General features: G+C 43.4%; 1 protein-coding gene across 2 annotated transcripts in view; it reads left to right on the top strand.

Annotated features, from left to right (window-relative positions):
- The window catches only part of PROSER2 (proline and serine rich 2), a 30925-nt gene extending 10701 nt beyond the window's left edge, over positions 1 to 20224 (top strand). Inside the window, exons 2-4 of one of the 2 annotated variants that reach the window (XM_029077935.2) lie at positions 3957 to 4182; positions 14098 to 14350; positions 15798 to 20224. In XM_029077935.2, the coding sequence (XP_028933768.1) occupies positions 4045 to 4182; positions 14098 to 14350; positions 15798 to 16849 (1443 nt within the window). In that variant the 5' untranslated portion in view covers positions 3957 to 4044 and the 3' untranslated portion in view covers positions 16850 to 20224. Of the gene's footprint in view, positions 1 to 3956; positions 4183 to 14097; positions 14381 to 15797 lie in introns of both variants that reach the window. The other variant, XM_029077934.2, reaches the window with a different exon arrangement.
- Positions 20225 to 20445: the final 221 nt, after the last annotated feature.

Here is a 20445-nt window from a genome sequence, read left to right as displayed (position 1 = left end):
ACATCAGAGGAGAAGCCCGGGGTATTGACAAGTGGTAAAACTGTCTTCAGTGATTTGCGTTGATATTCAGCCTAAATAAATGAACTGACCCTTTCAGTAGATGAATTCTTCTCACAGTGAGGACTTATTAGCAGGAATCTTTCCCTGAGAAATTCTGATCACCTCCTCATTCATCCGATCAGAAGGATCAGGGACTGACTATAAGAGCAAGGACCTGGGTTCTAATCCCAGCTTCACCACTTGCCTGCTTTGTGACCTTGGGCAAGTTGCTTCACTTCTCTGTGCCTCAGTTACTTCATCTGTAAAATGAGAAATCTGTAAAACTATGAGCCCCTTGTGGGACAGGGACTATGTCCAACCCAATCTTGTATCTAACCCAGCGCTTAGAACGGTGCCTGGCACATAATAAGCGCTTAACAAATACTACTATAATTAGCCAGAGATGTTTTGGGATTTACCTTTGCCAGGGAGCAGCAACTGGGAGAATGATCAGTTCCTGAGGTAAATCAGACTGGATTTGAAAAGGAGAATTCTGATGAGATCTTTTTTCTATATCTGTGAGTGACTGAAGGACTCTTAAGAAGCCCAGATATGTCATTAACACTTTTTCAGTATGTCACATCTTTAGGAATAGGTACCCTTTTTGGAAAATTGGCCCTCTGGGAGTGCTATTACAGTGAGACTTCATGTGTATCCAAAATTTTATACTAATCCATCCTACAAAAATAGTTTTTGTATTCTAGTTCCTATTTTCCAAGTGCACCCACATCCTGGAACAAAGAGCAAGTATGCTTATCTTCTCTCCTGGATGAAGAAATCAGCCATTGCCTATAAAACTTAAGGGAGAAAAGCATCCATTGGTTGGGGTCAAGAGAAAAGTAGGAATAGAGCTAGCAGCCTTGTTTAGGAGTGGGTCAACATTGGAGCCTCAAAGTTACCATTTCAATAAAAGCATGAGAAGAAATGGTGGCACAGCCGTTCCTCTTTCAGTTCCTTATTTCCATATCCAGGAAGAGAGCGTGGGAATGATCACATTCCCTACAGTGCCAGAAAGGGGCCTCCTTCTCCCCTATATTAAGCCTCTTAGTAGTAGGGATGTTGTGTAAATGACTGGCTCAGAGACACACTAGGTTATAATTTGTGAATCCTTAACTTTTAGTCCTGTGCCCAGCCACTTAGCGTCCTGTCTAATCAAAGAAAAGGGGCATTTCGTTTATAGACTTGTAAACTGAGGGAGGGCAAGGAACGTGTCTACCGCCTGTGTTGAATTATACTGTCCCAGGCACTTAGTACAGTGTTCTGCAAACAGTATGTGCTCAATAAATACCATTGATTGAGTAGTATTTGTGGAATGCCTACTATGGGAAGAGCCCTGTGTTCAGCACTTGGAAGAGTTCCATCAAGTTAGTGGACATGCTCACATCCTCAAAGAGTTTTCAGTCTAGTTAGCATCTCCTGTCAGTGGGTTTCAGATATTCCAATAAAAAACACAGCAAGAGTCAGCTATTCTACTAAATAGCAATCGAACCCCATCCATTGAAGTCTAGAGATTTTAAACTAGGTAGAAGGCTGTCCAATTATTTTTTTTAACATTAGAAACTAGGAAAAGCCTATTCATCTTAGTATTTTGAGTAAAAAATATTCCTCAAACTTTGAGGACACCAAATAACTTTCTTAGTTTGTTTCATAATTGTATTTGTGCAGACCTTACTCAATATTCACATAGTTTGACTAGCATGTTGTTTCAGTTTACAGTATGCTAGGATGGCTCAGTAAATATTTACTTACAACTGAAGACCATTTAGATAGGGTATCAGCTTGTCATAATATTTTGAGGTTTATTTTAATAGCTGAGGTTCCACTTATAAACTTTAATATTGCACCATTAAAGTAAATTGAGAGCAAAGAATGTGTATGCCTCTTAAAAATTTTGTTAAAGGTTATACTTCAAGAAGTATGATTATTTTTAATAACATAGGAAAGACTATAGTAATTTCTATTAGCTTTATAAGGGTAGATTAAATTATTTTCAAATAAATTGAAAAATGTTTTGAAAAATGCAGTTTTTAAAGTGTATCTTTAGTTCTTTTGGGGAGTCTCAGAAGACCAAGTATTTTACTCATCATAACTGTAAGCATGTTATGGTGTCTGCTCATTCTGTTGTATTGTATTCTACCAAGCACATAGTACAGTGCTCAGCACATAGTATGTGCTCAGTAACTACTGTTGATTGGTTGATGAAGGGTTAGTCTGCATTTCTGAAGGAATCTGGGAAAAGTCTCGGAGGAGCTGAGGAATTGGTGCTGGTCTCTGGTCCACTGGCAAGATCTTGGAGGAACTAAGTGAGGATCAATGTCATAAGGCAGAGTCATTCTACTTTTTTGGGAGCCTGGAATGTCATGGAGAAATTAAGGGGTTAGTGCTGGTCTCTGGCAGGCTGAGATCCTTGGACTTGTCTCTGGGAGCCTGTGACCAATAGGGTTAAAAGGAAGCCAAGGTAAAATCTTGTTTCTTGGAACCTGAAGCAAACTGGGTTAAGATCTAAAAGGTCCAAAGTGAGTAAACTGCATGATCAGGATTGTATTAGGATTTGCAAGTATTATTGCTGCATTCCCGGGACCCCGGCTACATCCAGAGAAACTGGAGGATCATGCTAAAAGTGAAAACCTGTGGATTCCCTTGTATCCACAGCTGGGTACTAAGGAAGATCCATCCCAGGCCTCCTGAGGGGGGGAGACTGGATCTCAGGAGGTTCTACCATCCCGCCAGTGCTTTCTGATAAATTCCTGTCACTCACCACACCCATCCATTAGGATGGCTATGAGCAAATTCTTTAGCAGGGGAGGGAGCATGACACTGCAGGGAGGAGAAAGGGAGATGGTTAGGATGAATAACCCAGGTGAGACAGAAATCTCTGAGTTGTCTTTTCTATAATTACTGGCTTGGCAGAAAAAGTGGTGAAGAGCTCATTCTTGTAAAGCAAAAAAAGTCAAAGTCGCATAATTCCATTTTGAGCTAGAGGCTGTTTTTGAATTCCTTGCTGAGTCACGTTTTTACACGGCCAGAATGCAGTTTTAAAGCCCACCCTCTGTTTGTGCACTCTGCATCTATTGGATGTATACTGAGTCCACATTCCTCATCTGTCCATTTGAATTTCCAGGACAGCTTGCACTGACGCTAAGTTTGGGGCACCTTGTCAGTCAATCGATCATATTTACTAAGCACTTATTATGTGCAGAGCACTATGCTAAGCGCTTGGGAGATTACAGAGAAACATAATTAGCAGACACGTTCTCTGCCTACACGGGGAGACAGATATTGCTATGAATAAATAAGTACTTTATAGTATGTAATTTAAAGATATGTACCTAAGTACTGTGGGTTTGGGGGTGAGGAGAGTATCAAATGTCCAAAGGTCGCAGAATAAAACCAGTTTATTCCAGACAGGGATAGGCCGATTTGAATTTGTAGAAAAAGGACTACTAAGCATCTAGTAACTTTATATTTAGTCATCAGCTGATGATATAGGTCTGGCGGTGGCCACAGTTGGTGGTTTTTGGGGTCCATAGGTAGGAAAGAGAAGAAGGTTTTGACACCTTGATAGTCTAGAACAGATCCCAATCAGCTTTAACCTTGAGGCTGAACTTAGCCTGCCTTAATTGGATTGGATTGAGGCAGACCCAGCAGGTACTGGAGGAGAAAGCATGTAGAAAGGCAAGTCCAGGAGAAGGCTTGGTGACCCAGAATTTCCAGCTCAAAGGAGATCTCCAAGAAATGGGGAGGAACTTGGACAAAGGTGTTCTGTAGGTTTGGGACTCAAGGCTCTGGCTCCCCTCTTTCCTCATGTCCAAAAAGGAAATTTAAGGGCAAACCAAGCTTAGGTTGATACTTTGTTTTTGGATAATTTCTCTAATGCTCTTCCTCTAACTTCTGCAACGCTGTTCTTCACTTTGTAGAAATGATCTTCGGCCTCAGAACAGTGCATGTGGTGCTGACTGCTTTCTCCGCTGCCTGACCAAGACAGCTGCTGGAGTGGCTGGGGAGATGCCTAGGAATCTTCTGAAGTCAGATTTTTCAGAAATGGACTCTGATATGTCACCCAACTGCAAGCTCAGTGACTCGGGCAGGGGAGGGAGTCTGGAGAGTGGAAGCAGCGGTTCTAGGACCCGAAGTTTTACCTTGGTGAGTGGTGGTGAAGGCCAATGCTTCAGGAAGCAAAGCCCTGCTCATTTTCAATTTTTGGGGGGGAGGTATATCGTTTCCTGGTACTATTTGTGGGGGTGCTTGGGGGAGCAGTGGCATGTGCCAACTTAAGGGTGGCAAATTTCAGATGCTACTTTTTTGGATTGACTATGTCACCTCTGCATGCATTATCTTTGCTGTTTTCTTGGTCTCGGGTCTACTGCTCTGGAATCACTTTTTTTATGGTATTTGTTAATTCCTTACTATGTATCAAACACTGTTTTAAGAGCTGGGTTTGGTGCAAGTCCCTGTCCTGCATGGCGAACACAGTCTAGGAGGAAAAATAGGTATCCCCATTTTACAGTTGAGGAGACTGAGGCATGGAGAAGTTAAGTGACCTGCCCAAGGCGACACAGCAAGTAGTTGGCGGAGCCAGGATTAGAAACCAGATCCTTCTGACTCCCACACCTATGCTCTCACCATTAGGTCACACTGCTTTGCTATCCCGAACCTACCACTGGGCCCTTGACATTTCAGACAGCCATGGGGTCATGGAGTTGGTGGCCTGGAGCTTCACAGCCAGCAAGGCCCATATTAGATTGCACAGACCTCTTCTCTTGTTAACTTTGGGTCACTCCATTTTATATGGTTGTTTTCTTCACGTTCTCTTTTGAGAGAAGGTTTAAGGACAAATTGATGGAAACTGAACTAAGTTTCCCTAAGCACTAAAAATTAGGAAATTTGAGTTTTTCCCCAACAGGATACTAAGAATCTCTGCAAGATGGAAATTAGATAGATAAAGCTCTTAGACTAAAATTTTCTCAAGATCACAGCCGAAGAGTGGAAAGTAAAGGACCCCATACCTTATTTAAAAAAAAAATAAAAACTGTAAAAGACTTTTTTTCCTTTGGAACAATGTCTTGTCCTAAATGAAAGTCCCATAGATTATTTATGGGAGGGGTCAATGAGTAAAGGGAGCAAGCCAGGGTAACACAGAAGGGAGTGGGAGTAAAGGAAGAAGGGTTTAGGGAAGGCCTCTTGGAGGAAATGTGCCTTCAGTAAGACTTTGAAGAGGGGGAAGAGGAATTGTCTGTTGGATAGGCAGAGAGAGGGAGTTCCAGGCCAGAGACAGGATGTGGGCAAGAGATTGGTGGTAAGATAGATGAGATCGAAGGTACAGTGAGAAGGTTATCATTAGAGGAGCGACGTGCTTGGGCTAGGTTGTAGTAGAGAAGCGAGGTGAGATAGGGAGCAAGGTGATTGAATACTTTAAAAGCCAATGATGAGTTTCTGTTTGATGCAGAGGTGGATAAGCAAACACTGGAGTTTTTTGAGAAGTAGGGAAACATGGCCTGAATGTTTTTTAGAAAAATGATCCAGGCAACAGAGTGAAGCATGAACTTGGAGTGGGGAGAGACAGGAGACTGGGAGGTCAGCAAGGAGGTTGATACAGTAATCAAGGCAGGCTAAGTGATTGTATTAATGTGGTAGCTGTTTGGTTGGCAAGGAAAGTGGATTTTAGTGATGTTGTGAAGGTCAAACCAACAGGATTTAGTGATTGGATTGAGTATGGGGGTTGAATGAGAGAGAGGAGTCCAGGATAATGCCAAGGCTACTGGCTTGTGAGACAGGAAGGATGGTGGTGCCATTTACAGTGATGAGAGAGTCAGGGGGAGGACAGGATTTGGGTGTGAAGATAGTTCTGTTTTAGACATATTAAGTTTAGGGTGATGGGAGGACATCAAGTAAAGCTGTCTTGAAGGCAGGAGGAAATGTGAAACTGCAGTGAGGGAGAGATATCAGAACTGGAGATGTAGATTTGGGTATCCTCCTCATAAAGGTGGTAGTTGAAGCCTTGGGAATAAATGAGTTCTCCAAGGGAGTGGATGTAGATGGAGAATAAAAGGGGACCCAGAACTGAACCTTGTGAGATACAATTAGGGGGTGGGAGGCAGGGGAGGAGCCCACAAAATAGACTGAGAATGAGTGGCCAGAGGGTTAGATAGGAGAACCAGGAGAGGTGATTAGGTCAAGATGGGGGCTTTTAAAAGAAAATATTAGCGATGTTAGGTGCCTACCATGTTTTTTCCAGAATGGTGCTGAATTTTCATCTTGAAGTCAAGGATTCTATCAAAACCTCACCCCTCTTCTGGAGGGCTGCATTTCAACTCTGAAGTAGTGAGTGGGATGATTTCCACCTACCACATGGTAAAGTTGCTAAATTTACAAAAGATAGGATTGGGCCACCCTAGTGCTATTTACTACTCCACACTTATTGCCATCCTTCTAATATCTCATGTGAAACCAGGAAGCTGAAAGCAGTTTAGGAAACTATACTTGGTCCAGCTCCTTCCCAAATCATGTTGTTAAACATGTATACAACTCTATTATAAAGCACACACCAAAACTACTCTTGTCAGCCACCTCCTGAGGCAATTTACAAGGATCTGCTATTGGGAAATGCCTCACTGGGCACCTTGAGAGTGGTAAAAACCACTCTCAAGTGGAGAGGGCCTGTGTTTACTCTCCTTTCACCAAAAATGACCTTTGTATGAGTGATCTCTATGGAAATGAAGAAAACAAAATAAACAATAGCATAGTTTATTCTCTGTGCCCTTTAAACTCTGGGATGATACAACTTAATCAATCAGCAAGTGTCTGCAGGTCCAAAAGTATGTTTACACACATTTTGAACCTGGCCTAAAAAAAGTAATGGAAAACACAATTATAACCTTGAGAAGGACTTAATTAACTCTCTTGAGGAAATACTATCTTTCCTAACCAGAAGCAAGTGAAACAAAATTTTAAAATGAACCTTTGACATAGAATGGTTACCCTATTTAAAGCAAGAGTTTTCAGAAATCCACACTGATTTGGGCTCTCCATCATACAGAATGTGCACAGTAGGGACTTCCCTCTGTGGCTTAAAAGTAAGGCTAAGAAAACAAACCATCTGAAATAAAACTGACAAAGGCAGTTCTCCATTGCAAAATGACCTGTACTGAGGTCCTTTATGGCATTTTTCTGGGTCAGAACTGAGCATAGGTACAGGGGTAGCTCAAAATTAATCAGTCGTATATACTGAGAGCGTACTATGTGCAAGGCACTGTACTAAGAGCTTGGGAGAGTACAACACAGCAGTATAACAGTCACATTTCCTGCTCACAACAAGCTTACTGTCTAAAGCTTTGAATTTCTCAACTGGTCACATTCCTCCCAATAAAGATTATTTCCTCTGGATGTGACACACTTTTCTGCTCTGTTTATCACAATAACCCCCCTCATGACATCTGGCTTCCTCAGTGAAATAATTTGGTATTCGGCTATTTGAGATGTTAAATTTTCTTGAGGAGTTAGAAAATAAAAACTTGCCTCTTAATTTCCACCAGCCAGCTCTGTACTGACTGCCTTCTTGGCTGAGGTAACTCAGGAGAGTTAAGGTGGAGAGGTTTGCCTGAATCCATCTAGAGAATGTGAGAATCCTATTAGTGATGATCAGTACACGTTAGCTGTCTCTTCCTCATTATTGCTATTTATTAAGTGCTTGTGTGCAGAGCACTGTACGAAGTGATTGGGAGAGTACAGTACAACAGAATTGGTAGACATATTCCCTGCCCACGATGAGCTTACAATCTAGAGATGAGCTTGTAGTCTAGTGACAAGCTTGTCCTCCACACTTACGATCTCTTACTTGGGCTTGACTCACGAAGTACCTGCTTATAGAAGTCCACCAGTTTAGAGGCCAAGATGTTATAAAACACCCAGTTCTGCTTACTGGGGTTTCAAGACCATCCTGCGTTCCTAGGAAAGACTTTCTTAAAGTGTTGCCACCTTAAAGTAGTACCCGGCAACCTGTGAACCCAGATGTGACCTAGCAGTAACTAACATCGTCCAGTTTTTGGTTCTATAATCAGAACCGTTCATGGACTCTCACCAGCAGTGTCTGGATTGCTGCCCTGGTCATACTCCCTAAGTGGGGTTAACTGTGTGATTGTGAAGCAATGTGTATGCCACGGGACCGGGGTTGGGGGGGGGGGGGGCGCATCTTAATCAGCTGCCTGGGCATCAGCCTTCCTTGCTTGGTAGGTTGCAAAGAAGCTTGAGTGTTTCAAGCCACTAGGAGTGGAGTAGAAGTGGTGATGTTTCTTCTCCTGACCCTCCCCCACCATACTGTTTCCCACACCCTACCCCAAACCTGCATTATCAGAGAGCAATAAAGTACTTCTCTGGCAAACTGACAGTTGATGTTATGTGCCTGCTTCTAAGACAACCATATTAGCCCAGAAACTTGTCGCAGAATAACCCCAAAATCATTGCCCAAGTAGGTCACCTCTTGTATTACTGGATTACTTGGTTTATTTCTAAAATTATTCCTGCCATCAGATCTGTCGTAGTTCTTCACTTGCAGTGTCACTGAACTGAAGTGTGGTTCTTCAGAGGCATTTTCCTTTAGACCCAGAGAGGAACAAAGCGGCTGGTATTGTCATAAGACTGGAACTTGTTGGGGGACAATAGATCAATGAGTTTTAAGATTTCTTTAGCTTACTAGTGATGATACTCTTCTTGAGCTCAATATTCAGGGATTTAGCCTCTCTTTGAGAAGTGCCAGGGTAGAAAATTTATTTTAAGAGGCTGAACCTGTCTCTCAGTATGGCAAGGAGCCCTTTTGGGGTTCTGAAGTTGTCATCCAGTTTTTGAATGGGGGACTGGGCCCTTGTTCAGCTTCTAAAGCGATCGTGAGGACAGTCTGACTCGACCAGTGCTTAGGGGAGACTATACTGAATTCAGCCTATATTTTTGAGGGATTGGCATGTCCCATTCTTACGTCGTGAGTACCATGGTTTCCTTAGTGGTTGGAATGTGTCGTTAATGGCTTGTAAAGATGGATAATCAGGACTTTGAGCTCATGGAGTTTTTGAAGATTCTTCTGCTTTAAGTGCTTTAGGAATCCCTAGGTAATAACATGTATTACATTCCTCAGGCTTTGGGGTTGAGATGTTGCCAGAAGCCAGTGAGATGCTTCCATGCATTCCTACGCACACTTAGAGGTGTGGTAGCTGTGGGTCGGTTTTGTAGGTAAAGCATAAAATGGTTTATAAGCCTGAAAGTACTTGCCCTCGCTGCTCAGCCCAGCCCTGTGCATTTAAAATCCCTATTTATGGAATCCTGTCAAAGTGCTCTGATGATGGGGTTTATGTTGCTATCCTGCAAAGTAAGCACACAGCATTCTGTGTTCACAGGAACAAACTGATTTTTCTTTTCGGATCCCACCCCTTCCCAGGAAGCTGTGCAGTAATGATGTTCTGTTTATACTTACTCCTGTTACACAGATTTCCTCTTGTTTAACATCCAAATTCTTTTTCTCCAATATATTTGATAATCAGCTTCAGGAGCAAAACTAAGGGGGAGATTTGTGGCCTGTACCTCTTCAGTCAGGGCCCACATTGTTGCCACCATGCATGAAGCAACTGTTACTGAGGAGCATGTTTTCCTGGGAGCTCACAGAGTTGAGGGGACTATTTCCAAGAGCTTCTCCTCAGATGCCTCACTATTCCCCCACACCCCACCCCGTCGAGGGGCTGTCCAGATTCCCGTGCCACCCCTCTCTGAGAGATGTATGGCAGAATTTCCTTGGTCTGAGACCCTGGAGAGGCAAGTGGTATTTATTGAGCGCCTGCTGAGTGCAAGACTAATAATAATTGTGGTATTAAAATGCTTACTATGTGCCAGGCACTGTACTAAGTGCTAGGGTGAATACAAATAAATCAGGTTGGACACAGTCCCTGGCTCACAGTCTTAATCCCTATTTTGCAGATGAGGTAACTGAGGCACAGAGGAAGTGAAGTGACTTGCCCAGGGTCACACAACAGGCAAATGGCGGAGCCAGGATTAGAACCCAGGACCTTCCGATTTCCAGGCCCATGCTCCAATCACTAGGCCATGCTGAGCGCCTGGGAAAATATGCAGAAGCAAAGACTATGTTCCCTGCCTGCCAGGAGCTTTCAAAAAGTGGTAGCTTAAAAAAACGGTCTGATAGCAATATAGTGTGGACTGATTGCTGGTCTCCTATCAGTGTTTATCACTGAGGCATTCTAGTTTTCTCATGATGTCACTTTCAAATACAATGGGGAGTGGGTATATGATAGAATGTCCTTTCATGGGCTGCCATTCAGAACTTCAACATCCTTTCTCCACAGATCCCATTGAATTTTCCTTACGTCTCCATGAAAGGTGTGGCCCAACTTTGATAAATTTGGTCCTTCTGGATAGCAAAATTGAGGATTTCCAAATGGAATTATTTGTCTGGTTTGGGCGGGTGAGATCCTCCACCTTTCTGAGAAGAGAGTTTTGAGGTGGGTTTGGGTTAGTACAAGGAGAAGGACGTAGAAAGGAAGGGAATCTATTCTAGATTAAGGAAAGATTGCCGGCCCTTTTCTCTCAGATTCTCAGAGATGGAACTGAGTGGGACTGAGGAGCAGGAAACAACTCCATTTTAGAAGCAGGGCCCTGAATCTTATCCCAAAAATGATAGGTTGGGAAACAGACTGCACAACAGCTTTATTGTTTCGGGTGGCAGCAGTGCCAGTGTTGTTCAGTTTCCCAGGGTCTCTATCTGGCATCAGCAACCGCCAGCGTGTATGTCAGGGTGGCATGCCAAGCCATTTGGGCTGACGTGCCCATCTCTTACCACTCTGAGGGCACCAGTCTCTTTCCTGGGTTGGCAGCAGCTCTTCAGCGTTGACTGTGATATGCAGAAATGGCGGAGGCAGCTGTTATTGTGGCTGAGGGTGTCCTCTCGCTGGGCTTCACTATGGTTTGGCCCAACAACCCTAAAGAAGATCAGAGATCCTGCAGGATGAGAACGCTAGCCTTCTCTTTCCCTTCCTCAAATAATCCAGTTGCTTACTGTGTGCAATGTGCTGTGCTAAGTGTTTGGGAGAGTTTAATAGTGTTAGTAGCATGAAGCAACATGGTCTAGTGGATAGGGCATGGGCCTGGGAGTCAGAAGGACCTGGGTTCTAATCCCAGCTCCACCACTGGTCTGCTGTGTGACCTTGGGCAAGTCCATTAACTTCTCTGTTCCTCAGTGACTTCCTCTGTAAAATGGGGGTTAAGATTGGGAGCCCTATGTGGGACAGGGACTATAACCATCTTGGTTAGCTTGTATCTACACCAGTGCTTAGTACGGTGCCTGGCACATAGTAAGTGCCTAACAAGTATCATTTTAAAAAAGTGATCCAGCCCGGAGAACAATATATTCTTTTCCAAAAAATTTGTATCTCTAGGGATGGAGCTGCCCCAACCTCCCTCAGAAGCCTGGCCTCGGTTTTTATTCCCCTCACAGTCAAGAATCCCATATGACCCTTGTATCTGACCCATATTCCTCATGCTTTAATTCAAGCCCATTTCCTTTAGTTTGGCCCCTGTGGACTTGGAGAACTGGTCAACTTTCTCCATTAAAAACAGCTTTATAACCTGGAAGACCGTTTTTCTCTCTTTAGCTTTCTCAGCCCTAATCCGTTAACCTTTCCTCGTAGGAGCTGTTTTCCATCCCTTTGGTCACTTTTGCTGCTCTTCTCTGGGCCATCTCCAGTTTCTTGCCATCCTTTTTAAAGTGCACTGGCCAAAGCCAGACAATCACTTTTAATCAGGCCTGACCAGGGCAGAGTTCAGCAAGAAGATTATTTCCTGGCACTTGTGCATCATATTCCTATTAATACATATTGGCTTTTAAAATAGCAGTACATCTGGCCCAAATTTGGCTTGAGAGTAACTTCGACTCCCAGGTCTTTCTTCTGTCATCTGTAGCCTGTTTCTCCTCATGCTATATTGTTCAATCTTGCACTTCAGTCTATTAAATTTCATCCTGCTGTTGTAGGGTCACTTTTTCCAGTATACCAAGGTCACTCTAAGTGCTGAAGCTGTCTTTATTCTCAAACCCTTCTGTAATCAGCACCAATTGTTCCTTGCTGGGATACGTAGTAATCCAACAGCTAAGTGTTCATCAGCCTTTTGGAAGGTATGTAGCTGGATTTCTAAAGTGGTAACTCCTTATCAGAGCAAACATGGGCCTTTAGTAGTTATGGGCAGTGGGTAGGGGCACTTCTGATTTCTGTGGCTGTCCCTGGAACTATGCTACTTTTTGCTTACTCCTCCCTAACTCACCACTAATTTCTGCCTCATTCAGATGATTTTTTTTTTTTCTAATGGTACAGGTTAAAGTGCCTATTATGTGCCAGGCACTGTACTAAGCAGTGGGGATACATACAAATTAATCAGGTTGAACACAATTCATGCTCCACATGGGACTCAGTCTTAATCTCCATTTTACAGATGAGGTACATGGATTTGCACAAGGTAACACAAAGAAAAGTGGCAGAGCTGGGTTCAGAACCCAGGTCCTTCTGACTTCCTGGCCTGTGCTCTATTCACTAGGCCATGCTGCTTCTCTTATCCAAGGTCTCAAAGGTCTCTTGTTCTGCTTTTATCTGCCTACTTCATGGCCCCTGGTTGATTCTCCTCAATCAGTTGTATTTTTTGAGCGCTTACTGTGTGCAGAGCACTGTACTAAGTGCTTGGGAGAGTACAGTATAATAGAGTTGGTAGACACATTCGCTGCCTACAACCGCAGGAAATAATAGCTTAGGATGTAAAGACAGTGCCCAACTGCTGTGTAGTTTGCATATCTCACCCAGGGTCAATTTTCTAGGGAACAGTGCAGACATCCTCTCCAACAAAAGCTCTCCAATATATTCATTAATGACTCTGAATAGTATTTGTACGCCACTACCAAACTAAGATTGATTTTTTCCTAACTTGCCAGGATTCACTGCCATTTTGGGAAACTTCCGTTTGGCTCCACCAGAAAAGCGTGTGCTGGGCATATGAGAGGGAAAAGTGGATGAACATTTATATTTCCCTGCTGTTTACCTCACCTGAATAGCCCTCAATTGGACTTGCTTCCCCATCTTAAGATGGAAGTCCAGCAACATATTTGTACTTTGTCAAAGAGCTTAAACACCAAGTCCGCCCAAGACCATTAAAGTTGAAAACATCTTCTCTTGATGGCTGATATAGGGCTACCAGGGAACTTTTGAGCCAAGCCACCATTAAGCATCAAAAGCTCCACATTTGCCCAGTTTGCCATGCTTGCTCACCTTGCCCAGGCAGGCATTACCAGGTGGATTACCTAAGGGCATATAGCAAGCCAGTCTGCAGAGTTCAGAGATTAGTATTCAAAACCTGAGTCTCTGCTTCACCTACAGGATGACTGTGCATTCTCTCTCCTCCAGCAAGAGTTAGTCAACATTTCATAAAGGTGAAGGCCAGAGGTCATTAAAAGGGGAAGATAAGACATGTCTTTTAGGAATTTATAGCCAAGCAGGCATTTTTTGGCTTGCTTCAGAGATATAGCTAAGAGTCTTGAGAAGCAGTGTTGCCTAGTGGATAAAGCACAGGCTTGGAAGTCAGAGGATCTGGGTTCTAATCCTGGTTCCACCACTTGTCTGCTGTGTTAACGTGGGCAAATCACTTCACATCTCTGGGTCTCCGTTTGTAAAATGGGGATTAAGACTGTGAGGTGAGCCCCATGTGAGACATGGACCATGTACAACTTGATTAGCTTGTATCTATCCCAGAGTTTAGTACAATACCTGGCACATAGTAAGGACTTAACAGATACCATTTTAAAAAAAGTCAAAACACTGGTTATATGTTGTGTTTCAATTTCCATTTCAAAAAAATGCTTTTGAAGGATACTTTAAAACTAACTATCCTGATTAGGCAAGGGAAGGTCTGAACCAAAGGGAGGCGAGCAAATGACCTTTCAAGGCCCCTTTCATGTTCTGCCTCTTTCTCTACTTTATTTAGCCTCTGTTGCTTTACTCTGCCCCATTTCCTCAATCTCATCTGCAGGATGATGAGAGCCTGCAATTCCTCACCCACGAGGAAAAGGATGTCCTCCTGTTTTTCGAAGAGACCATTGACTCATTGGAGAACGAGCTGGATGATCCGACCCTCAATGACAGTGGGATCCATTGTCACTCGCCGAAGTCATTGGAGGAGAGTGCTTCCAGTCACTCGGAGCCAGAAGATATCATCGATTTGGTGCGACGGACCCCGGAGACTGGGGAGGTGGAGCAGCCACAAGATACCCCCGCAGCTTCAGGTGATACACAAATGATCGAGCCTGTTCCAGGTTGGTTCCATTGGTGTGTCCCTTATGCTCGGCTGGCCTGTACAGAAACCTGATGAGACCACTTATGTGATGATTGTTTGGTGGAGCCTCAATGGATGCTTTTCACTGCTTTTTTTTTTTTATGGTACATCTTAAGCACTTTCTATGTGCCAGGCACTGTCCTAAGTGCTGAGAGGGTTACAAGTTAATCAATCCATGTCCCACATTTTACAGATGAGGTAACTGAGACACAGAGGAGTTAAGTGACTTGCCCGAGGAGCAGACAAGTGGCAGTTGTAGAATAACACAGGCCCGGGACAGAAAGGGGGAAGTGGGATGGCTTAAAGTCATGGAAAGAAAAATAAACAAGCAGGTGCACCTCTCTCTAAACTCACTTCATTTTGAGGGGCTGGCAAGGAGCTAGTTCCTCCTACTTGTACAACTGCAAAAATATAAAAGATGTGGGTGATTCGGTTTAGGGCTTGGACTTTACCTGAATTTCTCCAGGTGGGCTGCCTGTCCAACCCCTCAGCCACAGAGACTGCTGAAATTTCCCATCAAGATAGATTGGCCAGTATGTGGTCTCTCAGAGTGGCTTGCCACACCTTTTTTAAAATATAGGCTTGGGGCAACTCTGTTTCTTTGGCAAAGTGTGATTCAGTTCATACCTCCAAATCTCATCATAAGCAGCTGGTGTTTAGTTGGTGCAAGGGAGAGAAGGTAAAAAAAAATCAGGTCCCACGCTTTTGCTAGGGACATCTTGCATAAATGTAAATAAGGTGCAGAGATCGCACAAAATTATCTATGGCCCACTGTGTCTGTATGCTGCAATTACTCTTTACTGAATGGATTAATTTTTTCTCCTCCATCACCTGACTCTAGTAACCCAAAACCAAGAACTGGTTGGTTTTAGCTCTAGAGGGGAAAGGTGGTAAAGAAGAGGAATACCGAAGGTTATTTAATACTGCTGTAATCCCAGTATAGAAAAGAAAACCTTCATTTTTGGATTATTCAGTTATGTATTCTAAACAGCAGCAAACCTTGTTTTGTGAATTAGGTTCCAAAGCTGCTGTGTCTTTGGGCAACCAGCTGGAGGTGGCATTGTAAACCACGTAATTGGAGATGATTTAAATAGGGCATTTAAACCTTCCTTTGCCACATGCTGAAGAAAGGAGAGGATTGGGGGTATTTATACACAGTGCTGGCCACCTAAGAGCTGAATATACTTATCTTATAATCACATCGCTATCCTTAATTCCCTTATTCTTGCAGAGGTCTAGTGAGAGCAATGGAAGCAGAATCATTTAAAGAACTCCAGAGCAGAGACCTTAGACCCATTAAAGTACTTAGAATATTTCAGGGAAGTGGAAGCATGGTATTTTCTTTCACAGAAGCAAAGCATTTACTTATGGCAGTTCTTGTTTCTGACTTTTTTCAGGATTCGGAATCTCTGGGAAAGTGAACGCACCAACCCTGGCTTTGAGGGAACAAGTGCCCGAGAAAACTTTGGTTCCTGACTCTGCCGTTTCACTGGTCATTCCTCTACCACCATCCTCACCTCTAGCATCCGCTCCGGTCCCTTCCAGGAAAGACTTGTTGTCCCCTTCCCCTCCAGCAGAGCACCCCAGACTCCCCCGTTCTGTCCCCACGCCGCTCATCATCGCCCAGAAGATTTCTGAGAGGCGGGGGGGGAGTGAGGGTCTCTCCCCAACATCCCATTCGAAGGAAGGAAAAGTCAGTGAATGGAGGACACTCTCACCAGTCCCTTCCTGTGCCCTAAATGGGGACCACTTCCTGTGGCACAGGCACCCAGTCCCCCCACCCGCCCCCAAGGTTCACCGGTTCCCGAGCAACATCAGTGTGACAAATAGCACCGGGAAGGAGTTTAACAAGACCATCTCCAAAGCAGCAGTCAATGTGCAGGAACGAAAGGCCCAGGTTCTCGCCAACATCAATGGGGTGGCCTTTCTCATGGGAGAAGTGGAAGATCAGCTGCAGAGGAATGATACGTCCAACCAGAGGAGGAGCACCTCACCCAAGGACGTGGCCCCTGAACAGAACCGAGATGAAGCCCCAGGCTTTACCAAGGAAGTTCCGGTCCCGGTTGAGGTAGATCAGGTCAGCGGCGGCAACTGGCCCAAGGGTCTGCAGAGGGAACGGCCTGAAGCAGTGTCCAACGGGTACCAGAACATCAATGAGATCTTGAAGAGGGAGACCAGCCCCTTTGTCTCCACGGGCAAAAGCATCACCTTCCGCCCAGAAGCAGCCTCCATCAGCAGCAAGATTTCCCGCCAGAATGCCACCAAGAGCTTCTATGAACACCGGCAGGGGGACTTTGGTCAGGACGTTAGGAAGCGGACGAGCTCTCTCCCCAGGGCGGTGGGATTCAGACCGCAGGGGATCACCGTTCAGTTCTCTGGCCGCGGCTCGACGGAAGAAGCCCGGCGAGAGGCCCTGAGGAAGCTGGGGCTGTTGAAAGAGACCTCGTGACCGGGACTGTGGTAGAGAGAGCTGTAGAGGGGGTTGCACACTAAGCTCTGATGGACAGACCAAATGGCTCTAATGCCCCCACCTGTTCTTTCTCTCGTGCTCGGCCTCAGAAGGAACACGAGGACTGTTTGTCCGGTTTAGCAAGTCCACAGCATACCTGGCCTTGAAATGGCCCTAGGTCCCTAAAACCTATTACCGCTTTAGACGGGGCTACAGAGCGGTCTGATCTGCTGGGTCAGGGCAAGGGTGATTACCATGAAAAGTGGCCTGGGGCCATGTAATTTCATGAAGAATATAAATTGCTATACCCATTCTCTCCCCATTGAAAACTTAATCTTCTTTTGGAAGAGAACTTGACACCCTCTTTTAAAATGGCCTGTGTCTATCACGTTTGGGGATCAGAAGTAACTTTGAAGAAACCTATCTTCAAATCCAGTGGCACCCATGGGGCTATATTAATTTTTGTTTCATATGTGGAGGCATTTGCTAACAGTTTCTTATACCCATCCACGCTCTCCAACACCCAATTTGATATACCATTTCAGAGGGGACTTATTCCACACACCTCGATTGTTTTTTGTTTTTAACCTGCCTTTTCGTTAAGGTTTCCTATTCACATACCTCTGATTACTGTGGTGTCTGTGAGATTTCTAATACATCTGCTGTCTTACTACTCTTAGGATAAAACCATACTACTCTTAGATAAAACCATATCTGTATGAAGTAAACTTTCAGGTGATTAACTTTTATTGAAGGATGAGGAAAAGGCTTTAGAATGTTTATTACTGTGATTTTTGCTTGAGGCCCAGGAGTGAAAAGAGAATTGTGAATTTTAAAAGGGGAAAGTAATTTTAAGAAAGATGTGTCCCACCAACTTGAAGGGACGGTGACATGTTTGTACATCTCTCAAGGGCTCATCTTCTTCTCCCCACTCCCTTAGTGGACTCTCAGCCATCTTCTCTCTGGGGCCAGTGATGCAGAAAATCAAAACCTTTTTCACTTTGAATCAGTTTTGAACCAATTTTGGCTATAGGCCAGAAAGTTGTGTTTTCCTTAATCTCAATATCCTTGTTTCCCAATTAAGAGTCACAAAGAACTTGGATAAAGAAAACAAGTACAGCTCTGGAAAACCATTGGTTTGGATTTTTGGATTTCTGGAGCAAAATTGCAACTTCATAATTAAAAAAAGAAAGCAAACCAGCTTATATAACTAGATAAGAGGGGACAAGCCGTGGGATTTAGATGCCAAGTTATAGCCAGGATTATTATTATTATTGTTGTTGTCTCAGGGTGGCACCCCAAAACAGATTGGGACAAGCTAGACTGGAAGACCAGCCCTATTCATTCTATTACAATGGCCTAAATACCACCCACTGTACTAGACATGTTGCTTTCCTGTATGTTCCCTAAAAGCATTGAGTCAACCTTTTTTTAAAGTGCTGTGAAGGAAAATTTTCATAATTGCTCATGAGCTTCATAAGTTATATAAAATATTCTACTTTAGGCTTAAAAAATATTTAATCTTACCATGTTTAGCTGCAGCTTTTATGGAATCTGACTAGCTTTATTTAAATCCTATAATTTTAGGCAACTTTGAAAATAGCGTATTTTTAAATTTTAAGGCTGTTCATAGTGGGTTCTTAGTGATTCAGGAAGCCTTTATTCTAGTTCAGTGAATAAGATGCCATGCTCAGTGTTTAATATTTCTACAGAAAATAGTGACTTTTCCTTCAGTGGAGTCTCAAGGTCTTGGCATTGCTGAAGTTTTTCAATAATCTGTATTGGTGCAGTAGCCTCTTGGGGAGGTTTTTTTAAAAAAACAAACCAAAAAAAACCAGACTTTGTTAACCAGAAATTTTACTGAGATAAATGAGCTTTGCTACTTTAGAAAGGTAGTCCTAATGATGCATTTCTTTGAAAAATAAACTAGGGATTTTCTTTAATTTGGGAAGAGTTTTTGTTTTACTTTCTGAACCAAATCATGAGTTGCTTCATTATTATTGGATTATGCCCTCTATTTTGGTATTTTTACTCCACCTGGGATTTATTTTAGCCCATCAATTATATCTATAGTCATCCCTCCCCTAAATGTAAAGCCTTCCCATTGTGCCTGAAACTGTAGTAATTAAAGCCATATGTTAACATGTGAAGTTCAGATTATAAAATGCTAATGAAATAACCTGTAAGTTAAAGACGTGTAAGTTACATAATGTGTCCTTTGTGTTTTGTACCATATTCTGAGGGGTACAGTTACAAATGGTGACTCTCCTTGCTGGGACAACATGATTTGGCAGCCTTGAAGACTCAGCTGGTTCCATCTAAAGGACTCCACAGAACAGTGGATGTGCAGTAAGGAGAGAAACTTTTTAATCACCCAGTTGTGAGTGAAATTCTCTTGCTGGTTTCTTATGGGGGAGCTCATATTTGCTTTTGAACCGAGTCTCCACTATCCAATCCCATACCTTCAGCTCTTAGTATGGAGAGACAAAATTGATTCAGTTGTCTGGGGCTAAAAACCAGCAAGTGTCTCACCTGAGATCAGCAGTATTCTGCGGTTACCAAAGTGACAGTATTTTTTTTTTCCAGTTTCCTCTGGAAACTTCTCCACTGCTGCCCGCATGCACTTTCTGTTACTCTTAAGAATGGAAAAATATATTTGGAAACTGGCATGAGACTTTGATATTAGCTGCTTTTTTTTTCCAGTTCCCATGCTCCCCTTCAGATGTGACTGTGACCCCTCCTTTCCTCAGAAATATTTCGTGGCAACATTTTTCCTCCCTCGGGTGTGCAGTGAAGCAGCAAGAGCAGAGAACTTGATGGAGAGCTGTGTTTTTGGTCTCTGTCTCCATCTGAAGCAACTAGAATTGCAGTAGGGGTGTTATTTGAGATTTTTCCTCAAGGAGTTTTGACAACCCGGACCCCTGAGTCTGATGCCCGGGTGGTATAGTAAAAGGATTATGTCAAGAGTTTGGGAGAGTTGATTAATAAGGCCTATAAGAACAAGATTGGGGGGGTGTATATGGGTGTGTGTATATATATTTACAAAAAAAATTTGATCTGAATTTTTGCATTAAAAAAAAAATGTAATGAAAGCTTCCTTCTGGGAAAAGAGTGGGTAAGAAAAGTTTGAGTTCTGGATGGACTCTGGCAGGTGTACATTTTAGCTCACTTAAAAAAAAAATAACTGTACCGAGGAGTGGATTTGCAGTTGTTTGCAGGTGGTAGGGATTATGACATCAGTGGATGATTGCCATTTGACTCCGTTACCATTCTGTCTGAAGAGAAAGGTACACTGGGCAAAGACGTAGCTCTTCTTTAGATGTCTATTATTGCCATTTGATGACACATTCAGCAATAAACTCTTCTTTTCCTAAACTGCTTCTTGGGATCCTGAACATTTTGTCCTCAGAAATAACACTGTTGCTTGAAGGAAGGCTATTTACCTCTTCCTAACCTTTGTTTCCAAATCTCTCCAGGACTGCTGGCTAGACAGTGGGAGAGGGAGGAGGGAGTGCTGGGGATGTGGTCGGCTGATTCATGTACAGACCTTCTCCACTTGAAAGCCAGGGACGAGAGAATGGGGTTTTGTGTCCACT

This window comes from Ornithorhynchus anatinus, chromosome 13, assembly GCF_004115215.2.
Source record: "Ornithorhynchus anatinus isolate Pmale09 chromosome 13, mOrnAna1.pri.v4, whole genome shotgun sequence".
In the NCBI taxonomy this organism is placed as follows: domain Eukaryota; kingdom Metazoa; phylum Chordata; class Mammalia; order Monotremata; family Ornithorhynchidae; genus Ornithorhynchus; species Ornithorhynchus anatinus.
Note: the sequence above shows the minus strand (reverse complement) of the source record. Positions and strands in the feature narration are given on the sequence as shown.